The 13,743-nt window shown below is 56.0% G+C and overlaps 1 protein-coding gene across 1 annotated transcript; it reads left to right on the top strand.

Annotated features, from left to right (window-relative positions):
• Positions 1-58: 58 nt before the first annotated feature.
• NEFH (neurofilament heavy chain) lies at positions 59-13,482 on the top strand. Its single transcript, XM_044448927.1, has 6 exons — positions 59-929; positions 9,054-9,253; positions 10,791-10,915; positions 11,802-12,435; positions 12,478-12,726; positions 12,808-13,482. Exons 1-6 carry the CDS (start codon positions 59-61, stop codon positions 13,453-13,455), a joined length of 2,727 nt encoding a protein of 908 aa, XP_044304862.1. The 3' UTR covers positions 13,456-13,482.
• Positions 13,483-13,743: the final 261 nt, after the last annotated feature.

Genomic DNA, 13,743 nt, shown 5'->3' with positions numbered 1-13,743 from the left:
AAAAGCGCCGCCCGCGCCGCCGCCGCCGCCGCAGTGCCCTCGCGCTCCCCGCGGCACCATGATGAGCTACGGCGTGGACGCGCTCTTCGCCGGCCCGGGCGGCGGCGCCTTCCGCAAGGAGGCGGCCGGCGGGCGCTACCTGGCGGCGGCGCGCTCGGGCGGCGGCGGCGGCGGCGCCTCCTCGCTGGCGTCCAGCGGCTTCCACTCGCTGGCGTGGTCGCGCGGCTCGGCGGCCGGCTCCCGGCGCCTGGGGGCGGGCGCGCTGAGCCAGCTGGGCTCGAGCGAGAGCCTGGAGTCGTCGCTCAACGGCGCCGGCGGCGGCGGCGACCTGCGCGGGCGCAACGAGAAGGAGGTGCTGCAGGCGCTCAACGACCGCTTCGCCGGCTACATCGAGAAGGTGCGCCAGCTGGAGGAGCAGAACCGGCAGCTGGAGGCCGAGGCGGCGGCGCTGCGCCAGCAGCAGGCCGGGCGCTCGGCCATCGGCGAGCTGTACGAGCGCGAGATCCGCGACATGCGCGGCGCGCTGGTGCGCCTGGGCGCCGAGCGCGGGCAGCTGCAGCTGGAGCACGAGCGCCTGGAGGAGGACGTGGCGCGCCTGCAGCAGCGCCTGGACGACGAGGCGCGCCAGCGCGACGAGGCCGAGGCGGCGGCGCGCGCGCTGGGCCGCTTCGCCGGCGACGCGCGGCTGGCGCGCGCCGAGCTGGAGAAGAAGCTGCAGGCGCTGGCCGACGAGGGCCTCTTCCTGCGCCGCAGCCACGGCGACGAGGTGGCCGAGCTGCTGCGGCTCGCGCAGGGCGCGGGCGCGGGCCCCGCCGAGCCGCGCGACCCCGCGCTGCGCCCCGACGTCGCCTCGGCGCTGCGGGAGATCCGCGCGCAGCTGGAGGGCCACGCCGCCAAGAGCGCGCTGCAGTCCGAGGAGTGGTTCCGCGGTGAGTCCCCGCAGGGCGCGTCCTCCCCCGGGGGCTTGGCGCGCGGGCGGGCGGCGAGGGGGGGGGCGCGGGAAGCGCGCCGCGGGCCCCGAGGCGTCCCGCGCGGCGGAGCGGCCGCCCTGGGACGGGGGCGCGCTTCCTGCCGGCGATGCTGTGCATCGAAAATCACAGCGACCCCCTGGAAAATGCCCCCTGCTCAGACGCGCAGACCTTCCTTTCAGGTCCGTCCAGGCGGCGGCACCGGGACTGCGCTGTGACATTTCGCCCCCCCTCCGCCAAAATCGACCCTTTCTCTCCCCCGGCCCTGTACCGACCGCTGCTGCAATTTTGCTCCAAGCGCGAATGGGCCGGGGCAGCGCCTGTCCTGCGGGAGGGGTCCTGACGGGCTCCCGGTGCTCCCCAGGAAGGAAAATGGAGACCTTGTATTGCGGGGTGTCCCCCCCCACGAAGGAAAGAATTGCAGTGGGAGGGGTGCTGGCCTCACTGGCCCCAGTACAGTAAATTAACTTAATCAGGATATTAGCGATCCTCCCAGCCTCCATAGCCTCTGCATAAGTGCCCCCATCAAGACCCCCTCGGGAAAGGGCTGGCAGGCGGAGCAGAGAAGCTAAGCCACGGAGAGTGAGAGCAGTGCAGCGTGTGTGTGTGTGTGGGGGGGGGGGGGGGGGGGGGCTTCCCTTTCCCGGGGGGGGGGGGAAAAGGGGGGGGCCGCCGCGGGGGGGGGGGGGGGTGTTGGGGAAGTGCAGTGTCGAGGCAGGTGACTTCTGGAAAGGCGCGTTTCGGATTAGCTGGGCGAGGTGATCGCGAGGGGGGTGAGATGCACCCAGGGCAGGGCTAGGAGGAAGGATTGCGTGCCTTGGGCATATGGGGGGGGGGCTGCTCCCGTCAAGGATGCGGGTGGGCGACACTGCATTATCGCTGTCGTGGGAAGGGACGGCATCTCCCCTCGTAGGCAGGAATCTCCACCGGTGGGGCGGGAAGGGGGGAAATGAAGTCCCCACATTCCCCGATATTGTGCAAGGAGTCCAAAAGGAAGCGTGGGGGAGGGGGTTTGAATTCCCGGACCTCTGGGGGTAGGGGCAGCAGGGGGGAGAAGTGAAAAAGCCCCCGATCCATCCACAGGAGAACAGTGGGTGGGGTGGGTGCGGTTAAGTAACCTCGTGGGGGGCAGAAGGGAGGCGGGGGCGTGCCTGGGGGCGTGTGTGGTGCCATCTGCAGTCGCTGCTGAGTCAGCTCTTGTCTTCTGCAGCAATTTGAGGCCAAAGTCAGTGCATGTGGGCAGCCGCGGGGGCGGGGCGGGGCGGGGCGGGGGGAGGAGGGAGCTCCCGCTGGTGCAGCATGACTGGCCCTGTCCCACCCCCTCCACTCCCCGGCCAGCCCCTCCCAGTGCCCTCAGTGCCCCTTTGGGAGGCATCGATCTGCCCACAGACGGACGGACGAGGCTGTAGCATTGCGTGGGAAGGAGACATGGGGGAGTAAAGGGGGCCGCAGCCCCCCACTCTGGGAGCTTGGGGCTTTTCATGATGCCCACGAGCAAGGAGGCAGCCGGCACCTAAAACTGCACCGTCACTGTTCACAGTGCTCCTTTCTGGTACCCACCACCAGGCAGACATCCAGAATCAGAATGATGCCGTGGTAGTAATGGGGAGTGGCCTGTTTTGTGAGTGGGTGGGGGGCTTCTGAAGATCGCCTGAGGGCGAACGGGCGTAGGGACAAGTGTCCTCCATAAGGAGAGCTTGGAGACTTAGGGGGCTGCGTGCACATGGGTGGCTGAATCTCACAGGGACCCAACTCTGAAAAGTTATAGGACCACCCAGTGGAAAGGAGCCCCCGCCCCCATCCCCCTCAAAGGCTGCAGGAATCAGAGTCCCCGTCCCCCATAATCAGCCTGACATTTGGGCAAATTGCAAGGGCAGGTCTCGTCAATCCATCCCCTTTCTTTCCCCCACCGCACTCTGCAGCCGCAGGTCCGCTCTCGCCTCTCCCCACCCCGCGCGTTGTGCCGGGCGCACGGTGGGTGGGTAGAAGGTCAGCCGCGGGCCACTGGGAGGTTTCTGAGTGCAGTGCAGTGGAATCACAATTCTTTAACGACAGCCGCAGGAGAATGACCACCCAGCCTCCCTTTTGCCGCTGAAAGGAGAAGCTCAGCATCCACGTGAAAGGGCTGCGAGCTCAGTTCACTTCTGGCAGTGGCCTCGGCGTGCCATTATTTCACCCAGTTTAATTCAGTTAGCTAGCGGTGCTTCACCACGCGGCTCCCGGGTTCAAGGAAGAGCACAAAGGACCCCACAGGCCTTATCCTTGCCCTCCCGCTGGTGTCGGTCGGTCGCAAAGAGCGCTCACCGCGAGCCGCTGTCCTTGGTGCTGATGCGACGCTGGTCGGGTCGGCTGTGTGTTTCTGTCTGGATCCCGAGATCTGCCAGTTCGAGCCAGGTGCAAAGACCTAGAATTAAAGCATGGGGCACCTTTCAGCCCATCCTCAAATGTGTCCCTGGAGGGCCTGCCGTGTTTGCTCGATTGCATTGGAGAGAAAAATACATGAATTTTGTTGAATACATGAATACATGCCTACATGAATTAAAGACGCAGCACGATCAAGCACGGTTAGTCAGCAAAGACAGGCTAAGCCCGCTGAGAGGCACCCAGAGATCGGCTGGTGAATCTCCTTTGCTAGACCTGCTTTTGGCCATGTCTGGGCTGTCTTGCCTCGCTCCTCCTGTCCGGAGTGGAGCATTGCAAGGGTAACTGGAGGTTTTGAGCACCTCAGCAGGGTTTGGTTCCGAGATGGTTCTGGAGCTTTCTCTCCACTCTCACCATATTTTCCGCAAGGGTAGGGGAATGTGAGATTTCATGCCAGGTTGCTAAGGAGCAAAACCAATCAAATGGGAAAACAGAGCGAGGCAGATTTCTGCCACTGTGCTAATCAGACGTTGACCGTTACTCCTTCTGCTAATGAGCATGATAGTTCTATGCAGCATTTTAAAGTGCGCACTTCTCCTTAGCTCATTGCTTGTGCCTCGGCAGCCTTGTCCCCTTGCCCAGCGACTTCCCGTCTGCTGAGTCAGACGGCACTGGCACTTCTGCCAGGGACGGGGCAGCAAAGTCTGCCTGCTGCCAAGGGAGGGAGAGCCAATTCCTGCAAGCCTCGCCTTCCAAACCGCTTCCCACATTTCCTTCCTTCTTTCCCCACCTCAGATGGGGACAGACCTTTCTCCCCTCTTCTGGACGGTGCACCCTCCTCTCCAAAATCACAGGGTGGCATTGGACGCTTTTGCGTGCAGACCTCTGCTTGCGTAGCGGGACTTTTTCCTCCTCCCCCCTCCCCAAACCTGCTCTGGAGGCGTGTCCCCCAACCCTTTGCGGCAGCTTCTGAGGGAATGAGGGGGCTGCAGGAGGGATGAAGAGCCACCCCTCCTCATGCCAGTGAAGGAGGAAGGACTTGCTCGATTCCACCCACGTTCCTGTAAGCCACACTTACTCACGGAAGCAGGAGTCGTCACTCACATGCGCACCCACCGTGTCTCCAGCACCCCTGGCCTGAGACAGGCTCCGAGGAAGATCCGATCCGAGGGGCACTGCAGGATCCACTGTTTGCCACCGGGGTGCAGAACTCCCTGCAGCAGGTTGTGGCCCCGTGTGAGTGCTAGAGAAGCTCCCAGGGTGCGCATGCTGTGATGGATGGGGTGGGGGGGCAAATTGTTTTTTATAATAACAACATAAAAAAACAAAAATTGCTTAAAGAGCTTCCTGCCAGTTGCTAAGTCTTAGGAGACACAATTTGACCTTTTAGGATAGGAGCATTGGCACAAAGCCTGGGAGATCTCCCCATGTTTGCTGCCTGGGAAAAAGGGACTTGGACACCAGGGGGAACCTGATGCTCTACCCCCTCCCCCATTAAAGATCGAGCATCTTGATTTGAATTTGATCAAAGATCAAGATCTGCCTTGGTCTGCTCTTTCCGACCCCTCTCACCTTTCGTGGTTGCTCGTCCACCACACCGTTTCCATGCTGCTCTTGCTGGAACCGGCCCCTCCAGCCGTCGCCCCGTTTTGTAGGGCCCCTTTGTTCAGCACCGTCAGGGATGCGAGTGAAGGGGAGAAAAGGCCCCCTTGAGTGTGCAGCATCTTCCTCAAGCAGCCCAAGCGGCCCCGGAGGACCCAAGTCACATTCCAGCCAGTGCAGCCTTCCACCCGGGGAGCTGTTGGACCACAACTCCCAGGCATTCGCAAGCCAGCATCCAACACCCCGGAGGGCTCCGGGCCGGAGGAGGCGGATCCCGTCCTGCATTCTCCTTGGAGCAGCCCTCAGCTGCACGCCTTGGGGCGGTGAAAGGAAGTCCTTCCTCCGGTCCGGAGCCCCCGCGGCAGTGCTGTCTGTGGGGATGCTCGCAGGCTGAGATGCAGCACGTGAGCTTCGTGAAGGAGGACAGTGCCCGTGAGACTGGACCCAGGCACGCATGCTGCCTCCAGCCTGCCCTGTGTTTGCCTCGAATGCAAGAGGCAGACGACTTTGAAACAGGGAAGCCCCACTGGGTGATCATTGCTGATCCCCATAAATGACCCGTCATGACCTGCACGCAGCCCCCTAAGCCTGGCCCTTGTCCCACTTTGTGGAGGGGGTTGTCTGTACTGATGCATGACAGGCACACCAGGCAAGCAGGCCAGGAGCTTCAAGCCCTTTTCTTCGGACGACTTTCCTCCGACGCCCTTCTCAGGAGTGCCGATGCACAAGGGCGATGGAGGAGGAACGCCCACTCTCCGGGGCAGTGTGACCTCTGGTGCTGAGCCCCTCTGACTCTTCCTCTGAGGAAGACTCGCATCGGGAAGAGCTCCTTCTCCTCGTTTGTGTGTGAAGGTTATTCAGGGATGCACTTTTCCTTATCCCAACTATAAAAAGTACATTTAGTATCAAGCTATTTTTCCTCTTCCCTCCCCATCCCCATCCCCTTTCATGCTGCGTCTTTTTAGATTGTAAACCTGTGGGCAGCAGCTGCCTTGTTTACCGATGGCATGTGACCCTCCAAGAGCCCTTTTAGCTGAGGATTGGGCCGCATATCTTTTAAATAAATTAAATATCTACAAAGTGGAAGGCCTTTTCTGCAGTTATCCCTTGATACTCCTCTTCTGCCTGACAGAAGAATTGTATTCTTTTCCCAGGGATTTCAAATTTAAATTTGTATTTTTAGCTGGGTAAAAGTGTTTATCCTTCTCAGTATTATAGTTTTATGTTTAGATTTATACTTCTAATGTTCTTTCATTGAATACCTCACTTTTGTGATTTCCTCTGAAATTCTCTTTTGGATGAAGGTGCCAAATATGCATTTTTTTAAAAATAAAACATGGATGAGATTGTGAGAGAGAGTCACCGACAGCTCCTTAACTATTGCTTTAGCCAGCTCATTTTAAAAATGAGGCTGCAGCCCTTTACCCATTTTCTTGAGAGTAAAGCCTCTCGCTCACCCACCGAGACTTGCAGTCCAGTGCATGCCTCTTCAGAAGCAGGCTGCATTTCTCCCTCTCCACTCCAAGACCATCGCAGGGAAATCCTTCTGCACCTTAAAATAGTAAAATGTAGACAGAGATGAAAAAGGGAAAAAGTAAGACCATTCCTTCTGAATCGATGGTCAGAGTCACTGTTTATGGAGTGTCACGTCACAGCAATGCTCTTGTTTCATTATTCTGCAAGACACAAATGAAAAAGGACCACCTTTTGTTTCGAGAGAGGAGGCCTGCTGAAAAGCGAGTGAACAATTAGGACAACGACCCCAAGGCTGAGGATCCCCAGCTCTGTGGCTGCAGTTGTGGAACAAAGCCGAGGCTTAAACCATGCGAAGTATGGACAAGAGAACGAGGAGACCGGTGTATTCATAAGAATGCTTGGCGGTTAAGGGAGGGGTGGGGCTGGGCGCAGGGCACAGCCACACGGGCGCCAAAGGGCAGGCATGGCCCGAGGCCTTTGGTTCCCCACCCCTGCGTCGCGCAGAAGGGCCGGGGAAGAGGTGTGCAGGGCAAGGCGCTGGATCCCTGGTTGCCGGTTCTTGCTTTCCTCTGTTCCTCCTGCCAGGGACTGGGAGCGGGGCTGGTGGCTCTCTCTTGGGGGGCTGGCTTTGGGTCCTGCGCACCGAGACGGCGGGTGGGAGCGCCGCTCACCTCGAGCAGCAAAGCGTCTCGCGCTGGCCCCCAGTGGAGCGGTCACTCGGAGGTGCGGGCACTCCTCAGCTGCAGCCCAGGGAGAGTCCAGGAGGGAGGGGGGTCGAGCAGGATCCCCCCCTGCTGACCACGCTCCTGCTTCCACCTCCATCTGGAGCAGGGCTTTTGGTCCACACTGCCCCTGCAGTGAGTGCCCCCGCTGATGACCGGACGGTCGGTCGCACTTCAGTGCCACGCGTCCCGCCTCCGCGACTGCTTTCTGCATTATGTGCTGCCAGCCGCTGCAGATGCGCACCAAAGCCAGGGAAGGCACTCTCCCGCAGAATCCCAGGCCTCCTCTTGTTCCGCCTGTCCAGGAAGGGCAGGAACAGCCCAGGCTGCAATAATTCTGATACGCTCAGTCCAGGGACAGGTACACGCCAAGCCACGTGTCCCTGTTTCAGCCCTCCCCCCAGAGGTGGGGGCATCCACACTTTTCAGGAAATGCTAACAGCTCCTCTCGATGTGTTTGTGTATCACAGCGTTCCCCAGACATTTCGTGGCTGCAAATGTGTCGTCTCTGAATCAAAGCTGGAGCTTCACGCATCAGAGTGTGAAAGGGCGATTTCCTGTTTTCTGGTATCCTGAGATCTGGTTGAACAAGCAGTGAACTCATAATAAGGCATCTTAGTAAAGGGATGGTCCAGAGCAGCTTTTTAAAAAATGTAATATGTGACACAAACCTAATGCTCGCCTTGAGAATGTGCCTCATGTGGTGCTGTATATTCTCAGTTCTGCTGTATGGTATGGAATTGTGGACTTTAACAATTACCTGAAAATGCTACCCTAAGTGGAAAAGCAGATATATCAAGGGATGATACAAATGTCATGGGCTGAGAAGGTGACTGACAGAGAAGTCTGAAAGAGAACATATGATGACCAGGAAACAATGGAGCACAGAGAAGGCAGAAAGCTCAACTGCCTCGGCCGTACCTGAGGCAAGACTATGCTCAGCCCCTGGGGCCTTCCTCTGGGCGTCAGCCCCTCATGAGGGTCAGAGGGTGGCAGCAAGGGGGATGGCCTTTTCAGTGGTGGCCCCCGGCTTTGGAACAACCTCCCAGCTGCATCCCAGCTGGCACCAAATCGGCTGTCTTTTCAGCAGCAGGTTAAGGCAGGAATTGAAGAACTCCCTGGTCATTGAGGGGCCTGACAAGATTAGCCAGGGTCTTTCTTTTACTCTGGGCTGGGTCTTTTAATTGTCTTTTAATGTTCCTTTATGTTGTTTTAAATCAATTTTTAATTCTTCTTGTTTTTATCTATTGTGTTTTTATACTTTGTGGTAAACCACCCATAGAGCTTTGCCTACAGGTGGCATAGAAATGACATAATAATATCATCACAAAAAATGGAAAATGGAGCCTGCTGCAACTATTTGTGCAAGATAATATAAGTGGGAGGGAAATATAGCAACAACTTGATTGCAAAACTTCGAAGGTTTGGGGGGCACATGGTATTTTTATTCATTTATGTCACTTGCATCGCTGTCCAGAGCAGTCACACCCCCAGACGGTGTATCTGTGATGAAGTCTGATCTCCAGCAGGAGAAGTGGCGAGTTTCCGCGTGGCCGCCGTGGCAGTGCTGCCCCGCAGGACTTGGGAGCGGCCCCCCAGGGCCCAGCTCAGCAGAAGGGGCTGCCGGGCACAGCAGTGCTAGTCTGTCGCACTGTGAAGCCACGAAGTAGAACGTTTGACCACGGAGCATCCTTCTGCTCCCCCCGTCCTTGAGCACCAGCCGTCCTGGCTAAGGCTGGTGGGAGTTCTAGGCCCAGCCGCGTGGATGGCCACAAGTCGCCCCCCCCCCCCCGGGTAAGGCGCGCCCCTTGGCCTGTAGTGTCACTGTGGCATTGGCAGTGTGAAATCGCCAAAGTGTACACTGGCCCGGTGTGTCCCTGGATTAGGCGCATAACCCTCTCCCTCCCTCCTCCCCGTGTCACAGTGAGGCTGGACAAGTTGTCGGAGGCCACCAGGGTGAATACGGATGCCATCCACACTGCCCAGGAAGAGATTTCCGAATACCGCCGGCAGCTGCAGTCCAAAACCACAGAGCTGGAAGCTCTCCGGGGGACGAAAGAGTCTTTAGAGAGGCAGCGAGCTGACACTGAGGACCGCCACCACATCGAGGTCCAGTCTTACCAGGTAAAAAGCAGCGGGGTGCGTAGCCCGAGGTCAGATCCTGCACAATTTAGCCGCACAATCCGAGGTTCACACTGGCTTCTTTGCTCAAGCTCAGCCAGGAGGGAGAGAGCGAACAGGGTCCTGTTACGGGAAAAACAAAGTACTCACCCTGGTATCTTTTCTGGTTGAGTATGTTTTGCAAGGCTTGGGCAATACTGCAAATTCTGACGTACAGTACTTAAGCAGAGTCGATCGCAGTAAAAAGTGATGACACACCTGTACAGGTAAATGGAAATGATGCTTCTATTAGTCTCCCTCCATCTCCCCAAAAATGTATTCTCTGCCTTCAGGTCCACCTGGTCTTGCCCATGGGGCAACCCAGAGGTGCCACCCTTTCATTTCAGAGCTTGGAGTCAGTGAGGCATCACAATCTGCAAAAATGTAAAATCCAATCCAGTGCTTGAATTCAGGTTTCCACTTTTAATTTCAGGGCCTTTCAGAATTTGCCCTTGAAATATATTACTTAGCAGCTCTTAGAAAACACTAGATTAATCAGCATACCTGAAGATCAGGCCTGAAGGATGATGGGTGTGTTAGTCCAACACATCTAGAGAATACCAGATTGCAAACGACTACACCATAATTAATGTGTTACTCTTTAGGGCTCCCCAACACTGCTACTTTTTGCAAAAAATACTGAATGTGCCAAATTCAACACTCTGAAGTTCTTTTTCTTTAGAAAAGGCATAAATTCAAGAGCACCGTAACTGCAAACATATCATAAAAGGACATTGAAACTAGGAGGAAAACATAAATTTGAATGTGTGGGAGCCAGTGTGGCATAGTGGTTAAGAGCTGGGACTGGGACTCAGAGGATCCAGGTTCGAGTCCCCGCTCAGCCATGGAGCCAACTGGGTGACTTTGGGCCAGTCACAGACTCTCAGCCCAACCTACCTCACAGGGCTGTTGTTGTGGGGCTAAGATGGAGGAGGAGAATGATGTAAGCTGCCTTGAGCCCTTCGGAGGAAAAGGCAGGATATCAATCAATCAATCAATCAATCAATATGTGTTGCCTTCCCACAATTGAATCATCTCCCTCCACACCACCAGGAAAGGCACCCATTGTAAATTATACAAGGAATTCTTGCATGTTGCCGGGTGATTGTAACTGTTCTTGGGTTGAAATCCCATCTGGCCAGGCAGCTCAAAGGGCGACCTTGAGCCAATTGCTCTCTCAGCCTGGTCTACCTCACAGCGTGGCTGAGAGAATAAACCTGGCAGATGGTTCCTTTGCTTTATGACTGAAACACTGCACAGGCTTTTTAATACAGCTAGATTAAATTTCGAAAGGCACCTCCAGTGTAGGAGTGGCGGAATCTGTGACCCTCCAGTAGTTGTTGGAGTGCAACTCCCACCATCCCTGGTCACTGGCTCTGCCAGCTGGGGCTGATGTGTGCAGGAGTTCAACAGCATCTGGAGGGCCACACATTTAACTTTCCGGAGTCGGTTGCTTCAGGTTGGCAAGCGGATTGCTTCAATGCCTGCCTCTTTCCCTCAGGAGACGATCACGCAGCTGGACAATGAGCTGAGGAATACCAAGTGGGAAATGGCGGCCCAGCTCAGGGAATACCAAGACCTCCTCAATGTCAAAATGGCTCTGGATATCGAGATCGCGGCATACAGGTACAGGTCCTTCCTCCGGGGAGTTAACAGTCCAGGCTAGGTCAGGGCAGAAGTGACTGCCGAGGGCCATCTGGGCATGGGCACCTCTGCACTCCGGAGACGTGTTTGCAGAGGCTGCCCTTTTGCAAGATGGGTCACCCGCCCACCCAGTTCCCTTCCCCTGAGACCTCATCTCTGAGCTAAAAGAAAGAGAAAAATTGGAATTAATATTTTGCCCTTGGTTCTGAGTGCCGGCCATTAATTTTAGTTTAGTTTTAATACATTGCTTGAGATACCTATCTATCTCTCTATCTCTATCACCACAAATGAAGGAAGGAAGGAAGGAAGGAAGGAATGAGAGCCAGTGCAGTGTAGTGGTTAAGAGCTGGGACTGGGACTCAGAGGATCTGGGCTCGAGTCCCCGCTCAGCCATGGAGCCAACTGGGTGACTTTGGGCCAGTCACAGACTCTCAGCCCAACCTACCTCACAGGGTTGTTGTTGTGGGGATAAGATGGAGGAGGAGAATGATGTAAGCTGCCTTGAGCCCTTCGTAGGAAAAAGGTAGGATATAAATCCAAAAATAAAAAAAAAATGAATGAATGAATGAATGGTAAGTCACTTAACAGGTCAGGGGCTCTGTTTGGGTTGAAAGATTATTCCTAATTTTAGAAATAAAGGCACAAGGTGCCACCCTCACCCACTTCCCCCCTCCAGGTTTGCTTGTGGGCTGCCTTTAGACACTGATCTAACCCTCATTTTCACAGAGTGCTTCTTGTCTTTAGCCATAAGGGTTTGAATCAGAACAGGACAAGGAGAGGATCTCGCTGCACTGGCGTTGTGCTTCTCCGGAGAGCACACCGCAGGGTCTGACTCCGTTTCTCTCTCTTCTCCACCTTTTGGAAACAGGAAGCTACTGGAAGGCGAGGAGTGCCGCCTGGGAGTGGGGAGTGGGCCCTTTCCCTTCCCGGAGGTCCTCCCGAAGGGTCCCGGCATTGCTGCCCACATAAAGGTTAAAAGCGAAGAGAAGATCAAAGTAGTGGAGAAGTCTGAGAAGGAGACGGTGATTGTGGAGGAGCAAACTGAGGAAGTCCAAGTGACTGAAGAAGTAACAGAGGAAGAGGGGGGTGAGAAAAAAGAGGAAGAGGAGGAAGAGGGAGAAGAAGGAGAAGGTGAGGCAAAAGAGGGAGAATCTGAAAGAGGAGACGGGGAAGAAGCAGCAGCAGGAGAAGCAGAAGAAGAAGCAGCAGGAGAAGCAGCAGGAGAAGCAGAAGAAGAAGCAGAAGCTGCAGAGTCTCCATCAAAAGAAAAGGCGGCTCCATCTGCAGAGGAAGTGACTTCACCAGAAAAGGAGCCAGCGCCTGCAGAGGCCAAATCCCCAGCTAAGATTAAGTCACCAGCAAAGGATGAAGCCAAATCCCCAGCTGCCAAGTCTCCACCAAAGGTTGCTTCTCCCACCAAAGAGGGGGCCAAGCCCCCTGTCCAAGTGAAATTGCCAACCAAGGAAGAGACAAAAGCTCCAGCAGCCAAGTCCCCCGAGAAGGCTCTCTCTCCTGCCAAAGAAGAACCCAAACCTCCAGCAAAGGCTGCATCCCCCACCAAGGAGGAAGCCAAGTCTCCAGAAAAAATAAAGTCTCCCATCAAGGAGCCAGTCAAGTCTCCAGAAAAAGCCAAGTCTCCCGTCAAGGAGCCAGTCAAGTCTCCAGAAAAAGCCAAGTCTCCCGTCAAGGAGCCAGTCAAGTCTCCAGAAAAAGCCAAGTCTCCCATCAAGGAGCCAGCCAAGTCTCCAGAAAAAGCCAAGTCTCCAGAAAAAGCTGCCTCTCCCACAAAAGAGGTGAAGACTCCAGAGAAGGCCGAGTCACCAACAAAGGAGAAGGCCAAATCCCCAGAAAAAGAGACGCCTCTGCCAAAGGAGCCAGCCAAGCCCCCCCAGAAGGAGGCAAAATCACCTGTGAAGGAAGAGAAAGAGGAGAAGGCTCCGGTGAAGCCCAAAGCAGAAGAGAAGAAGGAGAGCAAGAAAGAAAAAGAACCAAAGCAGGAAACCCCAGCCAAGGAAGAGCCGAAACCAGAAGCCAAAGCCGAGGAAAAGAAAGTGAAGGCGGAAGACAAAGAAGAGAAGAAGGCAGCCGCTGTGCCTGAGCCCCCTCAGGAGAAGGAGGCCCCAGCTAAGGTGGAGGAGAAAAAGGAGAAGGAGCCAGCGAAGCCTGCCCCCAAGCCCAAGGAAGAGGCAGAGAAAGAAGTGGAGAAAGCAGCCAAGAAAGAGCCTGAACCAAAAGCTCCAGCTGAGGACGTGAAGGCCAAGACATCAAGCAAGCCAGAAAAGAAGGAGGAGCCCAAGAAGGAGCAGGAGGAAAAAGCCAAAGACGAAGCAAAAGCCAAAGAAGAACATAAGAAGGAACCGAGTGCCAAGGAGACTCCCAAGGCCGAGCCGGCAAAAGACGTGGCCAAGGTGGCCACGCCCAAGACGGAGAAAGTGGAGAAGTCCTCCAGCACAGATCCCAAAGATAGCAAACCCACAGAGAAAGCAGCTGTGGACGAGAAGGCCAAGAAGAGTGAGAAGTGAAGTGAGGATGCGGGAGGAGCATGACGGACCGGCAGGGGGTTGTGCAGGGCCACCCGCCACCGGGCCGGCTCTCTCTGTCCTTGAAAGACTTTGCTGAGGCGGGTGGCGACTTGCCAGCTCTCCCGCTGCAGCATGGGACTCGTTAGCAATATGCCCACGTGAAAGAAACAAACCGTAAACAAGCCAAGAGCCCAGCCTCTGCGAAAAGTTGGTTTGATTATGTTATGAATGCTTCTTGTAGCAGAATGCGATATATGCAGAATGCCGTATTTTAAGCACTTGAATCAT

Source organism: Varanus komodoensis, unplaced genomic scaffold (assembly GCF_004798865.1).
Source record: "Varanus komodoensis strain SLA01 unplaced genomic scaffold, ASM479886v1 scaffold56, whole genome shotgun sequence".
NCBI classification, from domain to species: domain Eukaryota; kingdom Metazoa; phylum Chordata; class Lepidosauria; order Squamata; family Varanidae; genus Varanus; species Varanus komodoensis.
The sequence above is the reverse complement of the archived record's forward strand: the minus strand, read 5'-3'. Positions and strand labels throughout refer to the sequence as shown.